The 23,072-nt window shown below is 38.8% G+C and overlaps 1 protein-coding gene across 3 annotated transcripts; it reads right to left on the bottom strand.

Annotated features, from left to right (window-relative positions):
- Nucleotides 1–472: 472 nt before the first annotated feature.
- On the bottom strand, nt 473–18,575 carry LOC139139373 (uncharacterized). 3 transcript variants are annotated; one of them, XR_011553790.1, is made up of 2 exons: nt 17,919–18,575; nt 473–1,018 (listed from the first exon to the last, which is right to left on the bottom strand). XR_011553790.1 is itself a non-coding variant. In XM_070708277.1 (2 exons), exons 1-2 carry the CDS (start codon nt 6,523–6,525, stop codon nt 789–791), a joined length of 828 nt encoding a protein of 275 aa, XP_070564378.1. In that variant the 5' UTR covers nt 6,526–6,614; the 3' UTR covers nt 473–788. The 3 variants fall into 3 exon arrangements, 1 of the variants encoding a protein (XP_070564378.1); XM_070708277.1 differs by lacking the exon at nt 17,919–18,575 and adding an exon at nt 5,928–6,614; XR_011553787.1 differs by lacking the exon at nt 473–1,018 and adding an exon at nt 13,290–13,706.
- Between the last annotated feature and the right edge of the window lie 4,497 nt (nt 18,576–23,072).

Below are 23,072 nucleotides of genomic sequence, written 5' to 3'. Positions count from 1 at the left end.
ATACACGTGTGATTTTTATTTGACAAGTGTTCTGAATCGATCGAGCCTCTATTTACTTGATGAGAGGAAACTCTAAAGACAGTCCCTCCATCACGCCATGAAATACGAAAGCCCGCAATTTATATGTCTAAAGTGCTAACGACAGATGGCTATCTCATTATCGCACGGAGTACAAGTAAGCTTATATATGAAATAAAGGCAACGGCGCAGTGTCCCCATCAATACCGCCTTGATATTTTGCCGACCCTATAGTGTTCTGCAGTGCGGGTGAAAAACCAGTAAAAATTGCATAACTATAACAGCTTGTCTTTGTCAAATATCTCAGTCTGGAGATGATAGCTTTATCGATTTCAGCCCGATTACACGAACCATCTCACCGTACCGCTGATTGTAGTTATCAATATTAACGCCATGGATCAAAGCATCAAAACACAAAACTACCAATAGATACATATCAATATTATACAAACACTTAACTTGGTCAAGCATTGATAGAAATATACAATGATTTACCATTTATTTAATTTACTAGTATTGAAGTTTTGCCATACATTTATATAACACTCAAATTCACATCTATCAAAGAAATATTTATCCTTCAATAAATTTATCCAGTTTCTGTTTTGCAACGTTGAAATGAACATTCAAGCAGATTTAGAACAGTGGTTCTACATTGTTCGGAGAGATGTGGCAGTGACTATATGACTATTGACTTGGGAAAGCTAGTCTTTGTTTATTTGAGAAGTCCTTCATATTATGCATTGGTAGATGTACGCATGCCCTATAGCTTATACATTATTGAGACACTCGCCATGTTCAGAACCCGTTTTCACGTCGTCCGAGGTAGCCGATTTGTGACGGCGATCAGTATTCCCCGGACACGACGTCGACTGTTTACGACATTGTTGCTCCTCGTCGTCTCCAGTGTTGACGAGAGTTTTGTACCCCTTCATTTCATCGACTTTGTCCTTGACCGCGTCGACTAGGAGATTCGGGATTGTGGTCGGCAAATTTCGCCCTGAAAGGAAAGCGAGAGTATACGTCATCAGTGGTTTGTGTTTTTTATGTCAAATTTCAAAGAATGAACGTTTTGTTTCTAATAGTCGAAGAGTGTTGTTTAAAGGAATCGGAAAGTTCCATTACATCATATATCGAAACTTTCAACTCTAGCCTGTACTGGCTGCATATTATCGAAACAAATATTGCATCTGTATCTCGTCTGGACATGCAAAGTGGAAAGTACGGAGTGGCGTATTTATCCGAATCGTGACTGAGTTTACCCAATCGCTACACCGGACATAGACTTGGTTCAAGTCGGTGAATTTTAAAAAAATAAAATCATTTATAATAGTTTCTCTTGTGTCTCTCCTATTTCGTACAAACCTATCCGGACTTTGGCAGCTCACGCCAGGTTTTCCAAGCGATTGAATGCGTCACGTTTGAGTCTGCGCAGTAGTGAGTTAGTTTCTGCCGGACCCACCGACTTGGACTTCTTGCAAAGTACAGGCGGTGAGACGGACTGTGTACACAGTGACGTAGAGCAAATATAAAATGATTGACAGCCCCCGCCGTTATTCTGGCCAATAAGAAGAACGCATTGCTAATAAGCTCTGCATGCATTAAAAGTTTGTTGTGATCTCCGTGCAAAGCTAGACATCGAGTACTATACGTTTTATATCTGGGCGAATAATGGCATCAAGTTCGTACATCAACCGCGTTTTACTACTGATCGGTCGACCATCGCTAATCATGCGAGATTACCAAAGAAAGCTTGTTGAGAGTTACATTGAGGGAAAAGATGTGTTCGTCTGCGCACCAACCGGCAGGGGAAAATCACTGACATACGAAGTCGCCCCACATTGTTTTGGAGTGAACGAGTCACTCACTCAGCTCCTGGCGTGATGTGTGCGTTAAATGCGAGAAAGCAATCCCATGAGGTCATAAAATGCTTCACACGATACGTTATTAGTAATTCTAAGCTGTGTTTAATCTATGAGACAGAAGACCCGGTGAAATTTGATCATTCATACATTTGTAAATTGGCGATTATATGTTTTACATGTAATTTTTCATGAACAGATGAAGGCAACCCCTATTGGCGTTGTTCCAAAAATGCATGCTGTGACCCAGAGCCGGGAACGCCCTTGTTTCAATCGTTACATGCTGTCTGTTAAATAAGTGACATTTTCGACTGTGAAAAGTAATTTCGTCTCCGAATTTAAACAAAACGCAACTGTTTTACCTATTTGTTTTACTCATTTTTAGTCATCTGTTCTTTGACATCACGGGGTAGCGATTTAAGGGGAAGCAAGCCAGACATTTATAGTCTCAAGTTACTAAATATCAGTGTACGGGATAAAGTGAATTGCACCTGTTACAGCGGCCATGTGGTTGAGTTCTTTCGAAATTAACTCCAAATTTCGGAGCTTTTTTGTGAGTGTTTGTCTTTGGGCGTCAAGAGTAATATCGTTTCGGCAGTTCTTGTCATATATCGGCGAACTTTGTGATGAAGAAACGTTTTAAGATCGCGTAGGCGTAACTTTGCATATTTCAATCATACGAAACAAATAACATGTTCAACTGATAATTTGTTTATAGTACCAATATGACATTGCTTGGCCTAGTAGAAAATGTGTTGGTGAATAAATAATGGGAGTTTTCGAGAGTTTACGGAAAACTCGCGTGCGGTTTTAACAAATAAATGACCTACAGGGTACCAACACCACTGCTACTGCTGTCTCTTTGATATTTATAACAGCTATGTAGCACACATTAAGATGACATCATCGTGAAAAAATGCAAAGTTATCTCAATCCTTACAAGGTAGCTAAATCCGTCGTTGTTTGCATTGCAGAATATCAAGGAGAACAGTTCAGTACTTCGACACCTCATGATAAAATGTTATAGATTTTCAGATTTTCCAGATTCACCATATTTATCGCTGTAGAGAGTTTTAAACACTGCAGTGTGGATGAAGCCCCAGTAGCTGTTACTTCAGGCGCATTTCTAGTAATTTTGTATGTTCCGTTTGTCAAATTCAGTTTCTTCTCCTTCGCCTACAATCACTTCGAAATGCCCAGCGTTCAACTCGTTATAATAACATTTACTGTTGACATATCAATTTCAGCCAGGGTCAGCATTCATTTGCTCGATACGACATTTCACTCTAAACACGAAGCACCGTACTCATAATAAAATCACCATCAAATGTTCAGCTGCTATCCCTTGGAGTGTCTAATACTGTAGTCTCCTGTAATACCAAGCGATAGAGAAGATCGCCGGGTATATGGACGAGAAGAAATTTTGACCTCATATTGTTTCAACTAACAGCCCTATTGTATTGACACTAGCGCGATAGTCTTGGACAAATCCAGAGATCGTATAATTTCCATAAGCTGTATCTTTTGGCTATTTTTTCAGAACTTTTTTTGTGGTTTCCCTACACTTTTTGCATTGAATCACTAAACTGTAATTAATGCCAAGTATTTAGCATATCAACACATCCTATATGAGTATAATCTCTATTGTTATTGTTGCAAATTGTATTCAAGTCCGGAATTTCAGCATGACAAACGGATTAGGGTCAGACACGGTAGTTGATATACAGGAGCAGAGTACTGAAAAACTTGCCACAAGTTACAGCTTATGTCCCTTTAATGCAATGCTTAGTGTGAGGCGAATTAACCTATTGCGCTCAATATTTGGTATATTGTAGAAACGGTAATTTTATGTAAAATTCTCAAATTACTATACGTGATACATTGGATATTCAACACTTAGTAATATTGATAAAACTTATGATATAATGATGAGAAATTGTTGTACCATAACAATAAGCACACTGAAATGACTATGGGGAAATAATTGTGACATTTGCTCTCGGTAGGAGATCTCGCAAGAATTTGGTATTCTCCAGGAAAATATGGTCGCAGGCGACACAAATTAAGTCAAATTTCGGATCGCAGTGGACGGATTGTGTATGATAAGTTGATTTAGCTGAAATGTGTATTTTGACCTCTTAATCTCTATGACCGTTGTTAGAGAATTTCATCACAGCCACGCGAAAGACCTCCATTGTGTATGGTGAATACAGGTCAAGTGACACTCATGTCATAGTCACAGGGGGATAGGGGCGTTCTTTTTGTTTATTTTATTGCAACCTTATCGACCTTCCCAAATACGTCCGATAAGGTCAGGCACCCTACTAACCCTCACAGGGGGTGGCCTACGTGTCCGTCCCCAGGGGTGGGTAGGTGTTTCGTTGTATTACTAATAAAGATATATTCTACCAACCTTTGGTATTTTGGTCTTAACTTAGCACTGCCCTTGACAATCTTGCGTAAACGTTTTATCAACATACTGCGTCTATTAAGGTGCGTTCGTTGTTGACTTTGTCAAAGTTAATCCGGTGATAATCTGGTGACAGCGTCCACAGATTAGTAATTTACCTTGCTTACTTTGGCGAATTAGGCACTCAAACTCATCAGATAATTGACTAAATTTCTACAACCTTTGCTTGCCTTGGCTAATTAGGCAATCAAACTGGTAAGATAATAGACGCAACACAGTGACAAAACTTCGCTAAAGATTGTCAAAGGACGTAAAAACGAAAAAGAAATCGTTACAAAACCAGCGCTAACATAAGACAAAGACACCAAAGCTGCAAAGAAAGGTTGGTAGTATAACTCTTTATTGGCAATAAATAAAATAAACATAGCAAGAAGAACGTTGTCCTGAGACAAGACACCCCTACCCCTGGGGCGGACCTTTGGTGCAGTTCCCTATGCTAACCCTATGATCGTCTATGAATAGATAAAATTTGCATCCGCGTTAGTGGGACTCCGAGTACACCATCAGAGGTGCAATCATATTCGTCGTAATAATCACAACTGAACTCTCCGAAAGAGCACAGAATACTAGCTTCCTTATTAACGCAAACTCCTGAACATGATATCTGCGCATGCTCATCTCTATATGACAATTCGCTAGCCTATCACACGGCGCAGCGGAACTTCCCTGTCATTCTCCTTTCATGTCGCAAAACCGTGATCGTCCTGACACTGCTGACAGTTCATGAACTATTTGTCGTTGCGTTCAAAATTGTTTTTCAGCGACACACAGACTTGTGAATGAAGGTCCCCGGCAGCCCTTTTTTGGCGTGCGTGTGTTGGGAAACAATGCAGAGCGAAAGGTCATCACGTGAGTGACTCAAACTCTCCCTCCATTATGTGCAAAGCATTGAGTGCACTACCTGTGAGGTAACTCGTTGTCTAGTTCCTGAGGTCATAAACGCTGATTTTGAAATTTGACACCGTCTCTTTATCATCTTGTTATCGGTGGGTCGGGACGCCCACCTGGCTATTTTTAACTACATTCTTTAAATTGACACACGTGCCTTAAAATAGACAGGTTTATGGTAGACGCCCTACTTTTTGACTCACTGTTGGCAAAAAGGCTCAATAAGTGTGAACTAGCCATTGTAACACATGCCTAAATCGTTACGCAGGTGAAATAATCAATGTGTATTGTCTTATGTTGGATTGCTGACTGATTTTCTTGTTGTACAACTCACTACTGCAGTACATTTCCGTGAAAGTTGTGTCTGGATGTCAACACACAAATAAAATTACCATACAAAGCGTTGCTTACGGAAAAAAGACGAATTGCATAATTAACTGAAGACGCAAGAAATCTATGACTATGATGTCACACTCCACAATACTGCGGATTAAAGCTTTGAGCTTAATTATTTTCTTTTTGTGTGTGAACCGGGGTAAAACTAATTAAATGCGATTGACAGCTCGTTAAAATAGTCGGCACACTTCTGTTTTTTCCTGTTTTAGTACCCTGGTAATTGGGACTTCCCCTGCTGAATCAAAATGACTGAATTTTATATTTTTAACTTTCCATACGGAAAAATTATTCACCTTTCTTTACTGCTTCTTCTTCTTCCCCTTTAGAATTTATTATCTTTTCTGTTCGTCTCGCTACTGCGCTCATGCACGCCACGATCACCAAGACAACGGCGGAGAACAGCACGATGGCGAAGAGCGTTGCAGCAACGACAAACAGCACTTCAACTTGTTTTGTAGAGACATCCAGCCTTCCATCATTAATTCCATTACCACACTCTGGCGATGTTCTAGGTGTTGTCTTCCCAGTCACCGATTTTAATCTCTCTTCCGTATAGCTTTGCAATCTCCCTTCAACGATATACAGCGGTTGGCAAGATTTCGTCCCCTCGTCAAACACATGCCCCTCTTTAATACACCCTCCACATATGGTGTCAGCAAACATCGAGCATTTGGCGATGACCTTTGCCCCGATCGGACATATTCGGCACTGACGACAGGCATAGCCGGGGTCAATCGCTTGGTCAACTCCATCGTCATTTCTGTATCTTCCAGATGGAATCTTGAACACAAACTGTCCGGGCAGGCAGTCGAGAGTCGGAATTTCGGAACCGGTCGTGACGTGTGCTGCTAGGGCTATAGCACATATCGAAAAAATAATCTTCGGGCACATCGAAATCCTCAGATATAATACGTTTGTCCAAGAAAGCCATATAACCTAGCTCGGTTGAGCTTTGGTACGTACTAGACCAGTCACAAGACAATCTATGCCAAAAATAAAATGTTGAATTACATTTTACCTGACCAGTTGGGTAATCCCCTAATATATAAATGTTTATATATGTAGCTGATTGGGCACTGTATCCTGAAGGGTAATCCCGCCCATTATCTATAGAAACGCAGTCTCTACATGATGAGAAAGTATTGGTGTCAGAAATTGATGTATCTGCCCTGGCACTTGTTTCAAAATATTGAGGCCAACGAGTCAAGCACAATAATTACAATAATTCACATGCAATAATTCGCCAAACAAACAAACATTATAAGAAGGAAGTGTATTGTAGGCCCACCATGTTATTATACATGGAGTGCGGTTATACATCTGTTGACCCATATACAGCGATGTCCAATGACCTTTAAAACACACCATCTGTAGGCCTACACGTATGCGTCAGGAAGCGTCCGTGATGTGAAACAAATATTGCCCGATACATGTTCGATGAACTAAACCGTTATCAGGAAAGCTAAGGGAGACCTCGGGAAAGATTTTATACGGTAAGCGTAACTCTCAGTAAACGTCATCAAAATGGAAACCGAGAGAATCAGTCTGAGTAGGTAGAGTCATGTTTGCACATGTCTCAATGGCTCAGTGTCGCAATTGCAGCGTTTGACCTAATTTGTTACTTTTTTACGTTGCGCGGTATTCTATTCTTGCACAATGCTGAACATGCTCGGACTCTCTACGTCACAGCCCTCGCTGGCTACACACTATAGTGTAGTGTGGTCTGGCTCAGTCGGCATTGCCGGCTCAGCGAGCTGGCGAGGTCTGCGCGTACCGTGACTGAGCTTGAGCAGCCACATTTTGTAGCCAGCGAGGGTCTATGAGAGAGTCGAGAAACATGCATGTGCATTTGTTTGCGTCGTGTTTTACATTTCGCAAGCATGGACATTACTCTTAACAATACAAATTATTCTTATGCTCAGAAACATTTTTGATTCTTATCTTGAATTGCTGAAGAGGTTTTGGGGACGTTAAGATCTATCAATGATCTATCTCTTTGGGCAAAACACAAAGCAGGGGATGTACGTATTTTCCTCTTACGAAATGTGGATTTAACCAGCAGGACAGGGAGAAGATTACTCGCAAAAAAAAAAACAAGTTAAGTCTCAAATCCGTCACGTGACACTGGTCTACTATTAAAAATTGGTTTTCCATCGCATAGTATGGTCTTGAATTATCGTACAACTACGATTCATCTTGTTTTTCATTAATTTGCAAGCCTTCAGAAGTATAAACATTTGACCGATCCACAAGTTACAAAAACACCAACCAGCACAATTAGACTTTGGAAAACGGTTTAGCAAATCGTTTATTTTAAAAAATTAAGTAAAGTCACTAAAAGTAAATTTCAAACATTATAGAATTATAGAATACGTCATAGAATGAATAGAAACTGACAAAACCTTCATAAATTAAGTCCTCAATGTTTTATTTCCAAATGCCCCCTTTCGATAGGTTGTTGTATATTACACGTAGAACGAAATTTAAAGTTTTGCTCATACTTTGCTCAAGGAAACTAAGTCATGTAAGGGCTCTCAGGCCGCGCCAAAATTCCAAGCAACCATTTTTTAAAGACTAGATTTATTCCACTGCAAAGTGACAAATAAAACAACTTTAGATACCTATGAATGTGTCTAGCTAATGAACAAAATTACAAAGCAACGTGTCTGAAAAAATAAGGTATTCAACTTAAAAGAAAAGAAAGAGAAATATCAGGGAAAAACATATCAACATGTAAATTCGTTCACGACGCATCCTTCTTCAAGTCTTACAAGGCTGCCAACTCGGCAATCTTGTGCATGTCGCGGGGGCTGGGACTAGCGCCGCACACGACAGACTCTCCTCAGTCTGTGTGATTGCATGTCTGAATTTATTTTCGGCCATTTAAAGTGCGATCCCGCAAGAAATGTTCAGCCGAGGCGATAAGCATGTAATCTGACATAATCTAAATTAGAAAGTCTGCTTTTTATTGGTGTTCCTTGAACTTCGTATCCGAAAAACGCACTCATACGTATATGCTGAGGAATACAACTTCCATTCGACTGCGCGGCCCCTGAACACCAGGGGTCGTCCATGTAGTCCATCGATGGATCTATACCTAGTAATTTAAAGCTACATTAATTTGTAAACGCAGCCTGAGTATGTGTGTTAAGTCTACTGCAACAAATACATACCTTGGTGCGAACTGGAAAATCATCATCATCATCATCATCATCTGCGATCAACAAAAATATCGCATATTGTACACTAATCGTTGAAGAGATGTTAAATGCGAAAAATGACAAGCTTCAAGTTGACAAATAAAGTCAAGATAATATGCTGTCTTTGCCAGTTTTTGCTGTATGACTTTCCGTACTAGTAGGACTCACTAACGATGAAAATAGTCTTAGAACGGAACAAACATAAAGCGACCTAGCCAGCTTTTACATGTGTATATTACAACTTATTTTAATCAGATTAGTACAAATCAGACTTGTCTCAAAATCAGGGAGCAAGAAAAACACGATGTGTATCATTCCAATGAACTTAAACCTTATGCTTTATGCAATATACTGAGCATAATTGTTGCTGTATTGCACTTGCTATAAACTGAAAAGATTTCAACTACACATTTGGGTGATCGGTTTCCTTTGTACAGTCTACACAGCAACTAACAGCCACATTCGCTTGGTATTCTCTCTATCTGTTAACTTGTCGATTTTAAGAAAGCACAAACGTACATAGTACGTGTATATGTATAGAATGCCCGGCACGATGTCCGCCGAATACACTTCAGATCGTTCGATTTTCGGAAAGTGTTGTGTGATAACTCTGCAGTCGTTACTCGGGGAGAAGGGTTGAGGGCGGTCCCAGCGAGAAATAGCTGCATGGTTTTTTATTTGACAAGTATTTGTGAATCAATCGAGTCATTATTTACTCCATGGAAGGAAACTGTGAAGAGACCCTCCACACGCCACAAAATACGAAAAAATTCAAAATTTATGTAAAATGGTAACGTCAGATAGCTGTCGCATTTTAGGACGGAGTATCAGCATGTATAGGCAACGGCGTAGAGTCTTCACCAATATTTGGCGGACCTTATGAGTGTCCTGCTCGGTGGGTTAAATGTTAGGTGTCGCACAACTATAGAATTAAGTTAATCTTTGTCAAAAATCCAGGTGATACCTCTATTTCAGCCCCAAATACGGGAAACATCTTCTCTTGTCTCTGATTTTGGTTATTTACATCGACGCTATGGATCGAAACAGCAATATACGCCCAAAAATATTTCATTTTATTATATTATTTTTATTTTATTAAACTTTATTTAACGAGGGTATCCTGGTAAGCTTCAGTAAAGATGCGTATCTTCTCTAGGGTCCTCAGATTGATATACAAACTGATACAAAGCAGAACAACATGAAACATGACAAACAAAGCTAGCACAAAACAATGCACAAAAATACAATGTGAGTGAAGCAGCGAAAACTGAGATAAATGAAAGCACACGCTAAACGACAACAACAAACCGACAAGACAACTAAAAATTAAGAACACAAAAATTATTTCCAATAAGATGTTTTAAAAATTACTGAATGGGTTAATAGATCTTATCTGTCATCATGGGGACATGTCACATCAGGTGTACCCCAAGGGTCTATTTTGGGTCCGCTCCTTTTTGTACTTTATATCAATGACATGTCTGAATGCATGAACCATACAAATTTATCTTTGTATACTGACGATTCCAAGTTATTTATGGCCATTACTGATATGTCCGATTGCATCAAACTACAACAAGATATCAACCAGGTTGTGAAGTGGACGAGCAAATGGAAGTTGTCATTAAATGTAAAAAAATGTTCATGTATTTCATTCACTTTGAAAAAAACGTCAAAATATTTCCTTACAGATGTGCTAAGCAAACTATCTTGACTCGCACCAACTTTGTAAAAGACCTTTGTGTATTTTTAACAAGTAAACTTAACTGGAGTATGCACATTAACCATGTTGTTTCAAAGGCTTTTAAAATGCTTGGATTTATCAAGCGTTCTTGTAAATATTTTAATAGCATCAAAGTTTTAAAAACATTGTATGTCTCCTACGTCAGAAGCCACGTTGAATACTGCTCACCCATCTGGTCCCCTAATCAATTATATTTAAATTAGAAAGAGTCCAAATAAAATTTATCAAGTATCTTTGTTTCCGTTCATCGATGGCTTACTCAAGGGCTCTGTATAGTAACCTATGTTATGAATTTCGCCTTCCCACATTGGAGAACAGGCGAAAATTTTTAGACACTCTTTTTCTTTATAAAATCCTTCACTCAGTTTATAGTGTACCAGATGTTCTTGCACAGATTCATTTTAACGTTCCTGCTTTTACATTGCGTCGTGCTGTTGTTTTTAGACCAGTGTCAGCACGTACGAATATCTTGAAAGACTCATTTTTATCACGATCTCAGACATATTTTAATTCTATCTGTAACAAGCAAAATTTAGATATTTTTAATAACTTCAGTAATTTTCGTTATGGATTATGTAAGATCCTTTTTTCTGAATAATTACTTTTATCTGGATGTATTTCTGTGTATCTTTCGCTTTATTGCTGTTTTTTGGCTTTTTCTTATGTGAATTCTCCTGTCTGTTTGTTTACGTTGTAACTGTTATATACTTTTCGTTTTTAGCTACTATAGACTATAGTCTATAGAAGCTATTGGGATGGGTATCCGTCCGGCGTCCGTCGTCAGTCTGTATGTATGTATGTATGTATGTATGTATGTATGTATGTATGTCCGTTTGTGAGGCGTCCGTCCACTCAAATATCTTGAGAACCCCAGTACTTACTGATTTGATATTTGTTGTGTAGATGACAAATATGATTTTGAGAAACTATTTTTTTTAATTTTTTGATATTGTTGAAAATAGGCAAATTAATGCCAAAAAAGGTGTTTTTGGTAAAAAATCTTCTTCTTCATAACCGCTGGTCAGACAGCTTTGTTATTTGGTATACAGGTCCCTAGGGGTAACCCAACTTAGATTTGTTCAAATTGTGATGAAATATGCAAATCTGTATTTTTAAGGAATTTTTTTGTCATTTTTGGTCAAAATTTGACTTACATTGTATGTAATTCTTGTACTGTATAAACTCTATCAATTCACCCAGAAAAAAATAATTAATATAATTTTAAATAATTGAATTAATTAGGAAATCATCAAAGCCAAAATAATTTTAGTGTAGAATTATCAGAAAGTTCAACTTTTTTTGACAGTACATAGTGAAATGCTTACCATCTTGGAGGATTAAACATGTAAAGGCAACTTTCCTGAATCCCAACTTTGACATATTCTGAACCGTCATTTATTGTGCCCTGTATGTTATCTAAAAGAAATTGCTCAAAATAGTCAATAGAGATAAAGATAGAGATAGAGAAAGTTCTAATTTCCATTTATGGTTGACTTGGTAAGGATAAAATAAAATTACTTTTTGAGGAAAGAAATAGAGTGGTCAATTAAAAGAGTGGTCAAAGTGATAGGGTTTTTATGGTAAAGCTGGGCTGTTGAAGATTCCTCATGTGCTATTTATAGCAATTATGCAATCTGTGTAAACAGTGTAAGGAAAGTTACATGATTCCTTATAATGCTTTTAATGACCTTGAACTTCTTAAGTTTCAAACATTTGTCTCTTCAGTGTGCTTTCTCTGAGTATGTACAGTCTCAACTTATTCAACAGAATTCACTTACAATGTTAATCAAAGATATCCACCTTCTTCATCAATTCATGTGTCACAAAAGGTTATTCTCTACATAACACAGCAGAGCTCTGTCAACTGTTGAGTTGCTTGTTCTTCAAAAACGCCGGTCAGACAGCTTTAATATTTGGTTTACAAGTCCATAGGATGACCTAAGTGAGATAATTTCATACAGTCAGGAAATACTTAATTTTGTATCCATGTCTATAGTAGCTTCAGGGACTTTGGCCCTATGTTTGTATTATATTTTTATTTTCAAACGAACCTGTTATTGAGGCAACCTGTTGGTTCGAGATTAAATTAAAAAAAATATTTAAATCAATATTATTCCACTGATTGGCACTATTTATAATATATCCTCTTACAGAACCACTAACAATTTTGCATCTTAGATCTTGTAACTCTTTTATAATCAATTTCGGTAAAAAGACTTTTCATATATTGTGGCGCAAGATAAACATTTAAAAACCACTCTTATAAACTATTCTATAATCATTGTTTTAAATAAATCCTTGGTCGAGGCATTATACCTTGCATCACACATCACTCTGATAGCACGTTTGTGAATCATGTGCAACCCTTTCATAAACGGTGCTGCTCCCCATAACTGACAACAGTGATCCAAGTCTGGTAGAATATTGTTATTATAAAACGTTTTCGTGTATTCATATGTTAAAGCTGTCGCATTCTCCTGAGCAAAGCAATATTACTATTTACTTTTTTAAAAGTCTTGTAACAGTAGTGTTTCCATGGAAGATTTTCATCGACAAGTGTACCAAGAATCTTATCTTTTCATAATGAACTGCTCGCAATACCAATAGTTACATATCAATAAAACACAAACACTCAATATTGTCAAGATTCAATAGACATATGCAATGATTTACCATTATCGAAGTTTTGTCATATATTTATTGAACAGTGACTTAAGTTCGCATCTACAAAAGAAATAGCTTCAGTTGTGCAAAGTTGAAGTGAATATTCAAGCAGATTTATAACACTGGTTCTATATAAAACGGGGAGATGTGGCAGTGACTATATGACTGTTGACTTAGGAAAGCAAGTCTTTATCTACTTGAGAAGTCCTTCACATTATGCATTGGTAGGCGTACGCATGCCCTATAGCTTACACATTATTCGCCATGTTCAGAACCCGTTTTCAAATTGCCCAGAGTGGCTGTTTTAACACTGCTATTAGTATTCCCCGGACATGACTGTCTACGACATTGTTGCTCCTCATCGTCTCCAGTGTTGAAGAGAGTTTTGTACCCCTTCATTTGATCGACTCTGTCCTTGACGGCGTAGACTAGAAGATTTGGGATTGTAGTAGGCAAATTTCGTCCTGAAAGGAAAGTGAGAGTATACGTTGTGAGCTGTTTGTGTTTGTATGTCAAATTTGAGGATTGTACGTTTTTTACCTGATAGTTGAAGAGTTTTTTAAAGGTACCGAAAAATTCCATTACATCATCTATCGAAACTTTCAACTTTGACCTGTACTGATTGCAATATTATCGAAACAAATATTGCATCTGTATCTCGTCTGGAGATGCAAAGTAGAATAGAAGGGCGTGACGTAATTATTTGAATCATGACTAATACTTCAAGTATGAGTTTACCCAGTCGCTACCGTATATAGCTTAAACACATTCTCAAGTATCGAAAGGTAATCTCTAAAATGAGTGCTGGTTAACGGATAAAAGCCATACCACAGTATAATAAATATATTACAACCATTTTCAGTAATAGAGCGCGAAGCCACTGCAGTGAACTGCAATAAAACTGCTCACACTAATTAGTTTCAGCTGTAGCCAGCTGGCAAAGTCGACAACATTGTATGTCCCATGCAGACAGTTTGTCTGGGGAAGTTGAAATAAAAAAGATTTGTACATGGACCAGTGCATGGTAATGTTACATTGTATCTTAATCTTGAACACAGGATGCCAATCGTAAACTTTCATTTACAACTCGAGCCTCAGACAGAGCTAGTTTTGCCTTTGTACAAGCAGACTTTTTGTATGTATCAAGTAGCCTTGTTCAACACCAAAGTGGCCACGGCTACAGCTGAAACTAATTAGTGTAAGCAGTTTTATTGCAGTTCACTGCAGTGGCTTCGCGCTCTATTACTGAAAATGGTTGTAAATAAAACCTGAAATAGATTAAAGTGCGCGATTGGTAAAAATGACAAGGCCAGTTGAAAGACGAGACAATTAAAATGCTTGAATCTTTGTTGCAATTGATATCATCAAGACCATCACCACCACCACCCTCTCCCTCCCTCGCTCCCTCCCTCCCTCTCTCTCTCTCTCTCTCTCTCCTCTCTCTCTCTCTCTCTCTCTCTCTCTCTCTCTCTCTCTCTCTCTCTCTCTCTCTCTCTCCCCTACCGGTGTCATTGATGTTGCAATTGAAAGGGGTGAACAAGTCACTTCCACTTGTAGTAACTCACACTACTTCTTGCGTGATGTGTGCGTTAAATGCGAGAAAGCAATCCCATGAGGTCGTGCATAAAATCCTAACACGATACGTTATTTGTAATTCTCAGCTGTGTTTAATCTATGAGACAAAAGATACGGTGAAATTTAATCAAACAGAGAAATCCTGCCTGTTCATATTTTTGTAAATTAGGGTTGACATGTTTTACATGTAATTTTTCATGAACAGGTGAAGGCAAGCCCTATTGGCGTTGTTCCAAAAATGCATGCTGTGACGTAGAGCCGGGAACGCCTTCTTTTCAATCGGTACATGCTGTCAGTTAAATATGTGATATTTTCTTCTTTGAAAAGTAATTTTGTCTCCAAATTAAAACGAAAACGCAACTGTTTTACTCATTTGTTTTGCCAATTTTAGTCATCTGTTCGCTGACATCACGAGTTGGACGATTCAAAGGGAAGCAAGACATAGTCTCAAGTACTGGTTACTAAATAGCTGTATGGAATACAGAGAAGTGCAACTGTTACAGCGGCCATTTGGTCGAGTTCTTTTAACATTAACTCCAAATTTCGGAGTTTTTTGTCAGTGTTTATCTTGAGGGCTTCAAGAGTAATAGTCTCGGCAGTTCTTGTCACATATTGGCTAACATTTTGATCATGAAACTTTTTCTAAGATCACATAGGCGTATCCTTGCATTTTAATATGATGAAACATTATAGTACCGACATGACATTGCAGGGCTTAGAACAAATTGTGTTAATAAATAAATGATGTGATATTCCGAGAGTTTACGGAAAAATAGTGGGCGATTTTAGGAAATTAATGACCTAAAAGGTACCGCTACTGCCGCTGTCTCTTTGATATCTATAACAACTATGTTGCAAAAATAAAGATGACATCATCGTGATAGTATGCAAAGTTATTTTATCTCAATCCTTAAGTAGCAAAATCTGTCGATGTTTGCATTGCAGAATATCAAAGAGAACAACAGTTCAGTCATTCGACATTTCATCATCAAATGTTTTAGATCATCAGATTTTCCAGGTGTCATCATCTTTATCGCTATAGAGAGTTTGAATACTGGGATGTGGATAAAGCCCCACTATCTGTAGTACTATTGGTGAATTTCTAGTAATGTTTGTCAAATTCAGTTTCTTCTCCTTGGCCCAAAATCACGTCAAAATACCCAGCGTTCACTCATTAAGATAGCATTTACTGTTGGCATGTCAATTTCAGTCGGAGTCAGAATTCATTTCATTGATATGACATTTCACACTGCACTCAATAATCACCTGCTTTCCCATAAAGGGCATCTAATATTGTAGTCTCCTGTGACGCCCAGCTGTAGAGTAGTTCGCAATCTATAAGAACGTTAACGCAGCGAAATTTTGATCCCACATTGTTCAAAGCCGTAGCCCGATTATCGTGACACCAGCGCGATAATCTTGGACAAGTCAGAGATCGTTAACTACATTCTGCGTTTTGAGGCGAATGAACCTATTGCGTATAATATTTGATATGTTGCAGAAACAGAAATCTTATGTAAAATTATCAACTTTACACGTGATACATTGGATATCTAATACGTAGTAAGATTGATAAAAGTTATGACTTAATGATGCGAAATCAATGTACCACAACGATAAATACACTTAACGGACTGCCAGAAAATAAAATTTGTTATGTTCCTTTCGATAATTCTCACGAGAATTTGGTGTTCTCTGGGAACTGTTGGTCGCCGACCATACAAAATAAGTCAAATTCTGTATTGCGTTGGAGTAATTGTGTATGGTTTTGCTGATTTAGCTGAAATCGGTGTTTCTGTGACCCCCTCACTTCTGTAGATGACTATTGTCAAAGAATTTCATCACAGGCGCGCAAGACCTCTATTTTTTGTATATGCTGAATATAGGTCAGGTGACTCACAGGTCATATATATAGCCACTGGGGCGCCCTTTGTTTATTTATGGCAACCTTATGGCAACCTTATCAAACTTCCCAAATAAAGAATAGATAAAATTTACATCGGCGTCAGTATGAGTCAAATACGCCATTGAAGGTGCAATCATATTTATTGTATTATTAAAACTGTACCCTCCAGAAGAGCATAGAATACTTATTATACAAGCTTCCCGATCGGTAACTCCTGAACATATCTGCGCATGCTCATACAGGCTGCTCATGTTCGCCAGCCAATCGTTCGGAGCAGAGAAACTTCCCTAGCATTCGCCCTTCATGTCGCAAAACCGTGATTGTACTGACAGCTTATGGACTGTTTTTCGCTGCGTTCAATTTTTTTTTCAGCTACACACAGACTTGTGAATGTAGGTCTCCGTCAGAGCATTGCGAGCTTGCGTTGGTGGGAAACAATTTTAATGCAGAGCGAAAGGCCATCACGTGAGTGATTCAAGCTCTCCATACCTTCATGAGATATAAAAACATCTGCACTACGCTGTGAGGTAGCTTTTTGTCACGTCGCTGAGGTAATAAACGCGCCCATTTTTAGACATGACAGCGTTTTTCATCACTTGACAGCGTTTTTTCATCACCTTGATACCTGTGGCCCAGTAAGCTTATACCTGGCTATTCTTAGCTCATCCATTGCAAAATTACTTAAAATAGACAAGTTTTGTGGTTGACTCACTGTTTGACAACATGGGTAAACAAAAGTGAGCTAGCCCTCGTAACTCAAAACCTGAAGCGATACGTCGGTGAAATCATGAAAATGTGCATTCTTTTATGTTGGAATGCTGGCTGATTTCTTGTTGTGCAACTCACTATAGTAGATTTCCGTGACGTTTGTGTCTCGTTACCTATCAACTAAAATTACTATACAAAACGTTGTTTAATATTGAAATATGGATTGCGTCACTAACACGTAGATATCTATGACTATGATGTCACAGTTTCCGAGCACTGAAATTAAAACTTTCGAGTTCAGTAAATTTCCTTTTGGCGTTACCAAGCTAAAATACGACTATGGTGATTAATATCTCATTAAACTGGGCCGTACTCTTCAGTTGATGTGTAGTTTTAGCTACCCCTGGTGATTTGGAATTTCCCTACCGATTCAAAATTATTGCATTTTATATTACAACTTTCCACATGGAAAACGAATTTACTTCACCTTTCGTTATTTCTTCTTCCCCTTTGGATTTATTTTGCTTTCCTGATCGGTTGACCATTGCGTTCACGCAAGCTATAATCACCAAGACAACGGCGGAGAAGAGAACGATGGCGAAGAGTGTTGCCGCAGCGACAAAAAGTGCGTTAACCGTATGTGATGAGACGTCCAGCCTTCCATCATGACTTCCATTACCACACTCTGGCGATGTTCCAGGTGTTGTCTTCCCAGTCACCGATTTTAATGTCTTCTCTTCCTTATCGCTTGACAACCTGCCCTCCACGATATACAGCGGTTGGCATGATTTCGTCCCCTCGTCAAATACATGCCCCTCTTTAATGCACCCTCCGCAAACGGTGTCAGCAAACAAAGAGCATTTGGCGATGACCTTTGCCCCCATCGGACATATTCGACACTGACGACAGACATAGCCAGGGTCAATGGTTTGGTCAACTCCATCGTCATTTTTGTATCTTCCAAATGGGATCTTGTACACAAACTGTCCGGGCAGGCAGTCGATGGCCGGAATTTCATCGGAATCGGCTGGTAGGGCTACAGCACTTATCGTAAAAATAATTTTTGGGCCCATCAAAATCATGAGAAATGATATTTTTTTCTGAGAAAGCCATATACGCTGGCTCAGTTGAGCTTTGGTACACACAAGACTAGTCACAAGATTATTTGTGCTCAAATGAAATGTTTGAATTACATTTAACAGACCTGTGGGTAATTCCCCCACTATGTTTATTGCTGACCGAGCATTATAGCCTGTAAGGTAATTCCCGCCCACTTTTTTTAGAAACGCTGACATGTGTCTAAATGTGGTGAATGTATTGGAGTCAGCGATTTCTATATCTAATTAGCACTCATTTCAAAAGTTTGACTCCAACGAGTCAAGCACAAAAAATAAAATAATTCACATGTAATAGTGGACCGAACAAACGAACATGAAAAGAATGGTGTCACATTTCAATGAAAGTAAGGCCTATGCATCTGTTGACCAATATACAGTGATGTCTGATGGCCTCTTATTTTTAGATATTCAATACATCTTGAATATCTGTACATTTATGCGAGTGTGTGACTCATCGATATAGGGATCACTTCATAAGGAGGCCTCAGAATAGACGGTATATCCAAATTTTGATTCCATAGTGACTGTGTTACTAATATATTATTATGGTTGTACCTCGTTTCGCTTTAGCTCGCTGTCTGATATTTTATCGGGCTTTTAATTTTTAAAATACACTAAATGTATGGCTTACTAGCAGTATATCGAATGAGCAAATATATTTTTGACTTGCGAAATATCGCTTAGAAGATCCTCGACATCAAACAGATCTAGATATGTGTTCGATACATGATCGATGACATAAACGACGGACCTCGTGAAAAGACAGTGTACTCGGACATAAATTTCGGTATTTTGTGAATAACGTTATATTCTACAAGTATATTGATAATATCTGAAGAAGTCAAAAGCATCATTACACTTTTTCACGATTCTATCGTCTCTAAGAGTTACATTTAATGGTACGGGGTGGTAGTTCTTTGCGCCTAAACAATTTTATGTTATTAATGGCGATTCTCCTCTGACGTTTTTCCCATGGAATGTTTTATGTGTCTTGCAATATTTTAAGGAGAGTTACGGCCAAAATAGTTACTATTTGGAAATACTTGCCGATGTCGATGTAATAGACACAATTAAGCGATGTAGGTGTCAGTACAAAGCCGGGCGATGAGATACAAGGCACATGACCCAAATTTAAACGACAGACATCACTGGTTCAAAATAGCGACATTCTTTTTTCCCCTATTGTTCCCACTTGTTTGCGAATGACCTATTGTTTGACTCATTGTTGTAACAGCGGAGGTAAACAAATACCAGCTTTACCGCATTCTCTCTGTGGGTAACCTACGGTCCACTTGTTCTACTTCAAAAAATTCTGACGTCGAAATGCTTAATGTTCAACTTTTTAACATAGCCTGTAAGTGTGTAATTCCGAATAGCCATTATTGCTAGCCGAGAATTCTTTTGTCATAAACAACTTTGCATTTGGTGCGTAACTTATTGTGTTTGCAAGGTTGATATACTTTTGGGGAGAAGAGGAATAAAAATGCGCTTGCTTTGTAGGACCAAAAATAAAATATTATATGAAAAATTACATGTATTATACCTTAACGTGGAAATGTTAATGTAGAGACACTGGTATATTTTCGCCATGAACGACCCTTGGTATAGTGTCACACTTCTCTTTATTCATAACAATGAAACAAGTGGTAATATCGCCGTGACAAAAAAGCGTAGTTTTACGGAAAACGGTATAGATTACATCATCAAACGATACGGGTTACATCATCAAACGCTATGTATGACTATGATGTCAGAGCTTGGACATCACTCTTCAAATTTTACTATTACCATTGTCCTGGTTTACCTAGAGTAAGATACACGGTTATCATGGTTATTGTCACCAAAGTTCCTGCACGATGCGCAATAAGACAGAGAGGTTTACACATCTCTAAATACGGTCTTATCATCCTGGTTATGGGGTTTCCCACGAGATAACTTTGTTTCAGATCTGACAAAACTAGATATCTCAATTTACCACAAAGGAGCAAAATTCCACTTCACCATTTCTGAGTTCCTCTTCCCTTTTCGAATTCTTCTTCTTTTCTGCTCGTCTCGCCACTGCGCTAACGCACATCACGATCACCAAGACAACGGCGGAGAAGAGCACGATGACGAAGAGCGTTGCAGCAGCGACAAACAGCACTTCAACTTGTTTTGCGGACACGTCCAATCTTCCATCATAATGACCTCCATTAACAGGTGCAGCCAACGGAGCTATTCATCGAAAAAGCTTTCCAGGAGCAATTTTTGAGGGCAGGAAAATTTTAATTTTGCTAGGGCAGGGGACATATTTTAGGTGGCAGGGGAGCAAATTTTAAGGGTTTTTTTGTCGGGCAGGGCAGCTATCGGTTGATTGTCCTGGGGACAGGGCTTGGCGAAAACGAGGAGAGGGGAAGCTACTTTTAAAACGGGGACAGGGGAAGTTGAGCCATGGTGTTTCCGGGGATGGGGACACAGGGTAAGTACTTATACCTTTTACAGGTTACCCAGACTACTTAGCCTTGTAATAAAGGGAAAGTGGCTTCACACATCACCCAGCTTGTCTTGTATGTGCTTTAGTGTGTTTTTATGTCTAAATTGTGTTTTGGCTGTTGGTGTGAAGATTAACAAACTGGTCGTTAATTTTAAAGTAAGACATGGCGAAAAAATCGACAGGTCTTTTCATCACAGGGTAGGGTAGCTTCATGTCTGCAGGGGAAATGGAATGACAAAATTTTGAGAGGAATCTTTTCCAGGGCTGGGGAAATCGGCAAGTTTTTTTTTTCGCCACAGGGCAGGGGAGCTTCAAAAATTCACAGTGGGGAGGGGAAACAGGCAAAAATAAGTGGGGAGTGGGTAAAAATGAAATTTGAGTGCGGGAGGGTGAGTCGAAAAATTTCAGTGGGAGGGCAAATTATGAACAGCTAATTAATTACCCTCATAACTTAAAATTAGTCAGTTCACATTACTGTTCATGCACAATATATCTTATCATAGTAAGGACCCATTTAAAAGTGCATTGTTCGTTGACTGCACCTGCATTAACACAGTCTGGCGATGTTCCCGGTGCTGTCTTTCCAGTCACCAATTTCAATCTCTCCTCTTCGTTATTGCTTGGCAACCTCCCTTCAACGATATACAGCGGTTGGCAAGATTTCGTCCCCTCGTCAAACACATCTCTAATACACCCTCGGCAAATAACGAGCATTTGGCGATGGTCTTTGCCCCGATCGGACATATTCGGCACTGACGACAGGCATAGCCAGGGTCAATGGCTTGGTCAACTCCATCGTCATTTCTGTATATGCAAAATGTGATCTTGAACACAAACTGTCCGGGCGGGCAGTCGAGAGCCGGAATTTCGGAACCGATCGTGACGTGTGCTGCTGGTAGGGCCGCTGTTGCACATCATCTTAAAAGTAATCTTCGGGCTTATCAAAATCCTCAGAAATGATACTTTTCTAAGAAAGCCATGTATACTGGCTTAGTTGAGCTTTTGTACATACCAAACAAGTCATAAGACAATCTATGCAAAAAATAAAATGTTGAATTACATTTATCTGACCAGTTGGATAATCCCCTACTTTAATGTTCATATATGTAGCTGACTGGGCACGACAGCATGAAGGGTAATTCCCGCCCATTATCTATAGAAACGCAATGTCTATTATTACATGCCTCGTATATCGAACGTCGCGCGCTCCATAGGATTCAATGGTAACTCGCCGATGACGTCGCGGGCCGCATAGTCATCACTGGACTGAAAGTGAACCGGAACTATTTTCAATTTGAAAACTTTTCGACATAAAGTCTTGAAATTGCATGTTTTGCACAGAAAATATGGTTTTTGGAAAATTTCGCATAAAATATTGATAAACCGCATAACAGTAGTTTAAATATATCAATGCGCCATTCGATGATGAAAATCGTTCTATTTTTAACCGTTTTTCGTCTAAAATGAAAATAAAGCATTTGACTATAATTTGCCAATAAACGTAAATATTTTTGGTGCAAACTGAGTTAGAGAGGCATGTAATAAAAACATTATAGCCCAAACAAGGGACTATGTACCCTCGGGGCAGGAGACCATTTGCCCTCCTTACGTCGGGCAAATGGTCACCTACCCTCGGGCACATAGTCCCATGTTTGGGCTATAATATATACGATTATTATGTCTAACGTGGCACTCAGTGCAAAATATCGAGGTCAACGAGTCAAGCGCAAAACTTACAATAATTCACATACATGTATAATAATTCACCAAACAAACGAACATGAAAAGAATGGCCCCGGCCACCATGTCATTAAATGTAAGGTACACACGGAGTGCCGTTATACATCTGTTGACCCATATACAGCGATGTCTGATGGCCTAGGATTATAAAATTCTCAATGTGTCTCAATATACATCATCTGTACATGTATGCGAGTATGCGACTCAGGGAATCACTTGATATATATGGAGGCCCTTGTCAGTATCCAAACACACTTTGGTTCCATTGTGTTTAGCTTTTTATGGTTGTGCCTCGTTTAGCTGTAAGTCA

The sequence above is a fragment of the Ptychodera flava genome, chromosome 1 (genome assembly GCF_041260155.1).
Source record: "Ptychodera flava strain L36383 chromosome 1, AS_Pfla_20210202, whole genome shotgun sequence".
Classification (NCBI taxonomy): Eukaryota; Metazoa; Hemichordata; class Enteropneusta; family Ptychoderidae; genus Ptychodera; species Ptychodera flava.
Note: the sequence above shows the minus strand (reverse complement) of the source record. Positions and strands in the feature narration are given on the sequence as shown.

What these genes read in the sequence shown, in the direction of transcription:
- LOC139139373 (XM_070708277.1), bottom strand. Translation starts at nt 6,525, where the DNA reads ATGTGCCCGAAGATTATTTTTTCGATATGTGCTATAGCCCTAGCAGCA. An exon ending in AGAAGAAGCAGTAAAGAAAG is followed by an intron (nt 1,019 to 5,927) that starts GTGAATAATTTT and finishes CTTTCCTTTCAG; the next exon opens with GGCGAAATTTGCCGACCACA.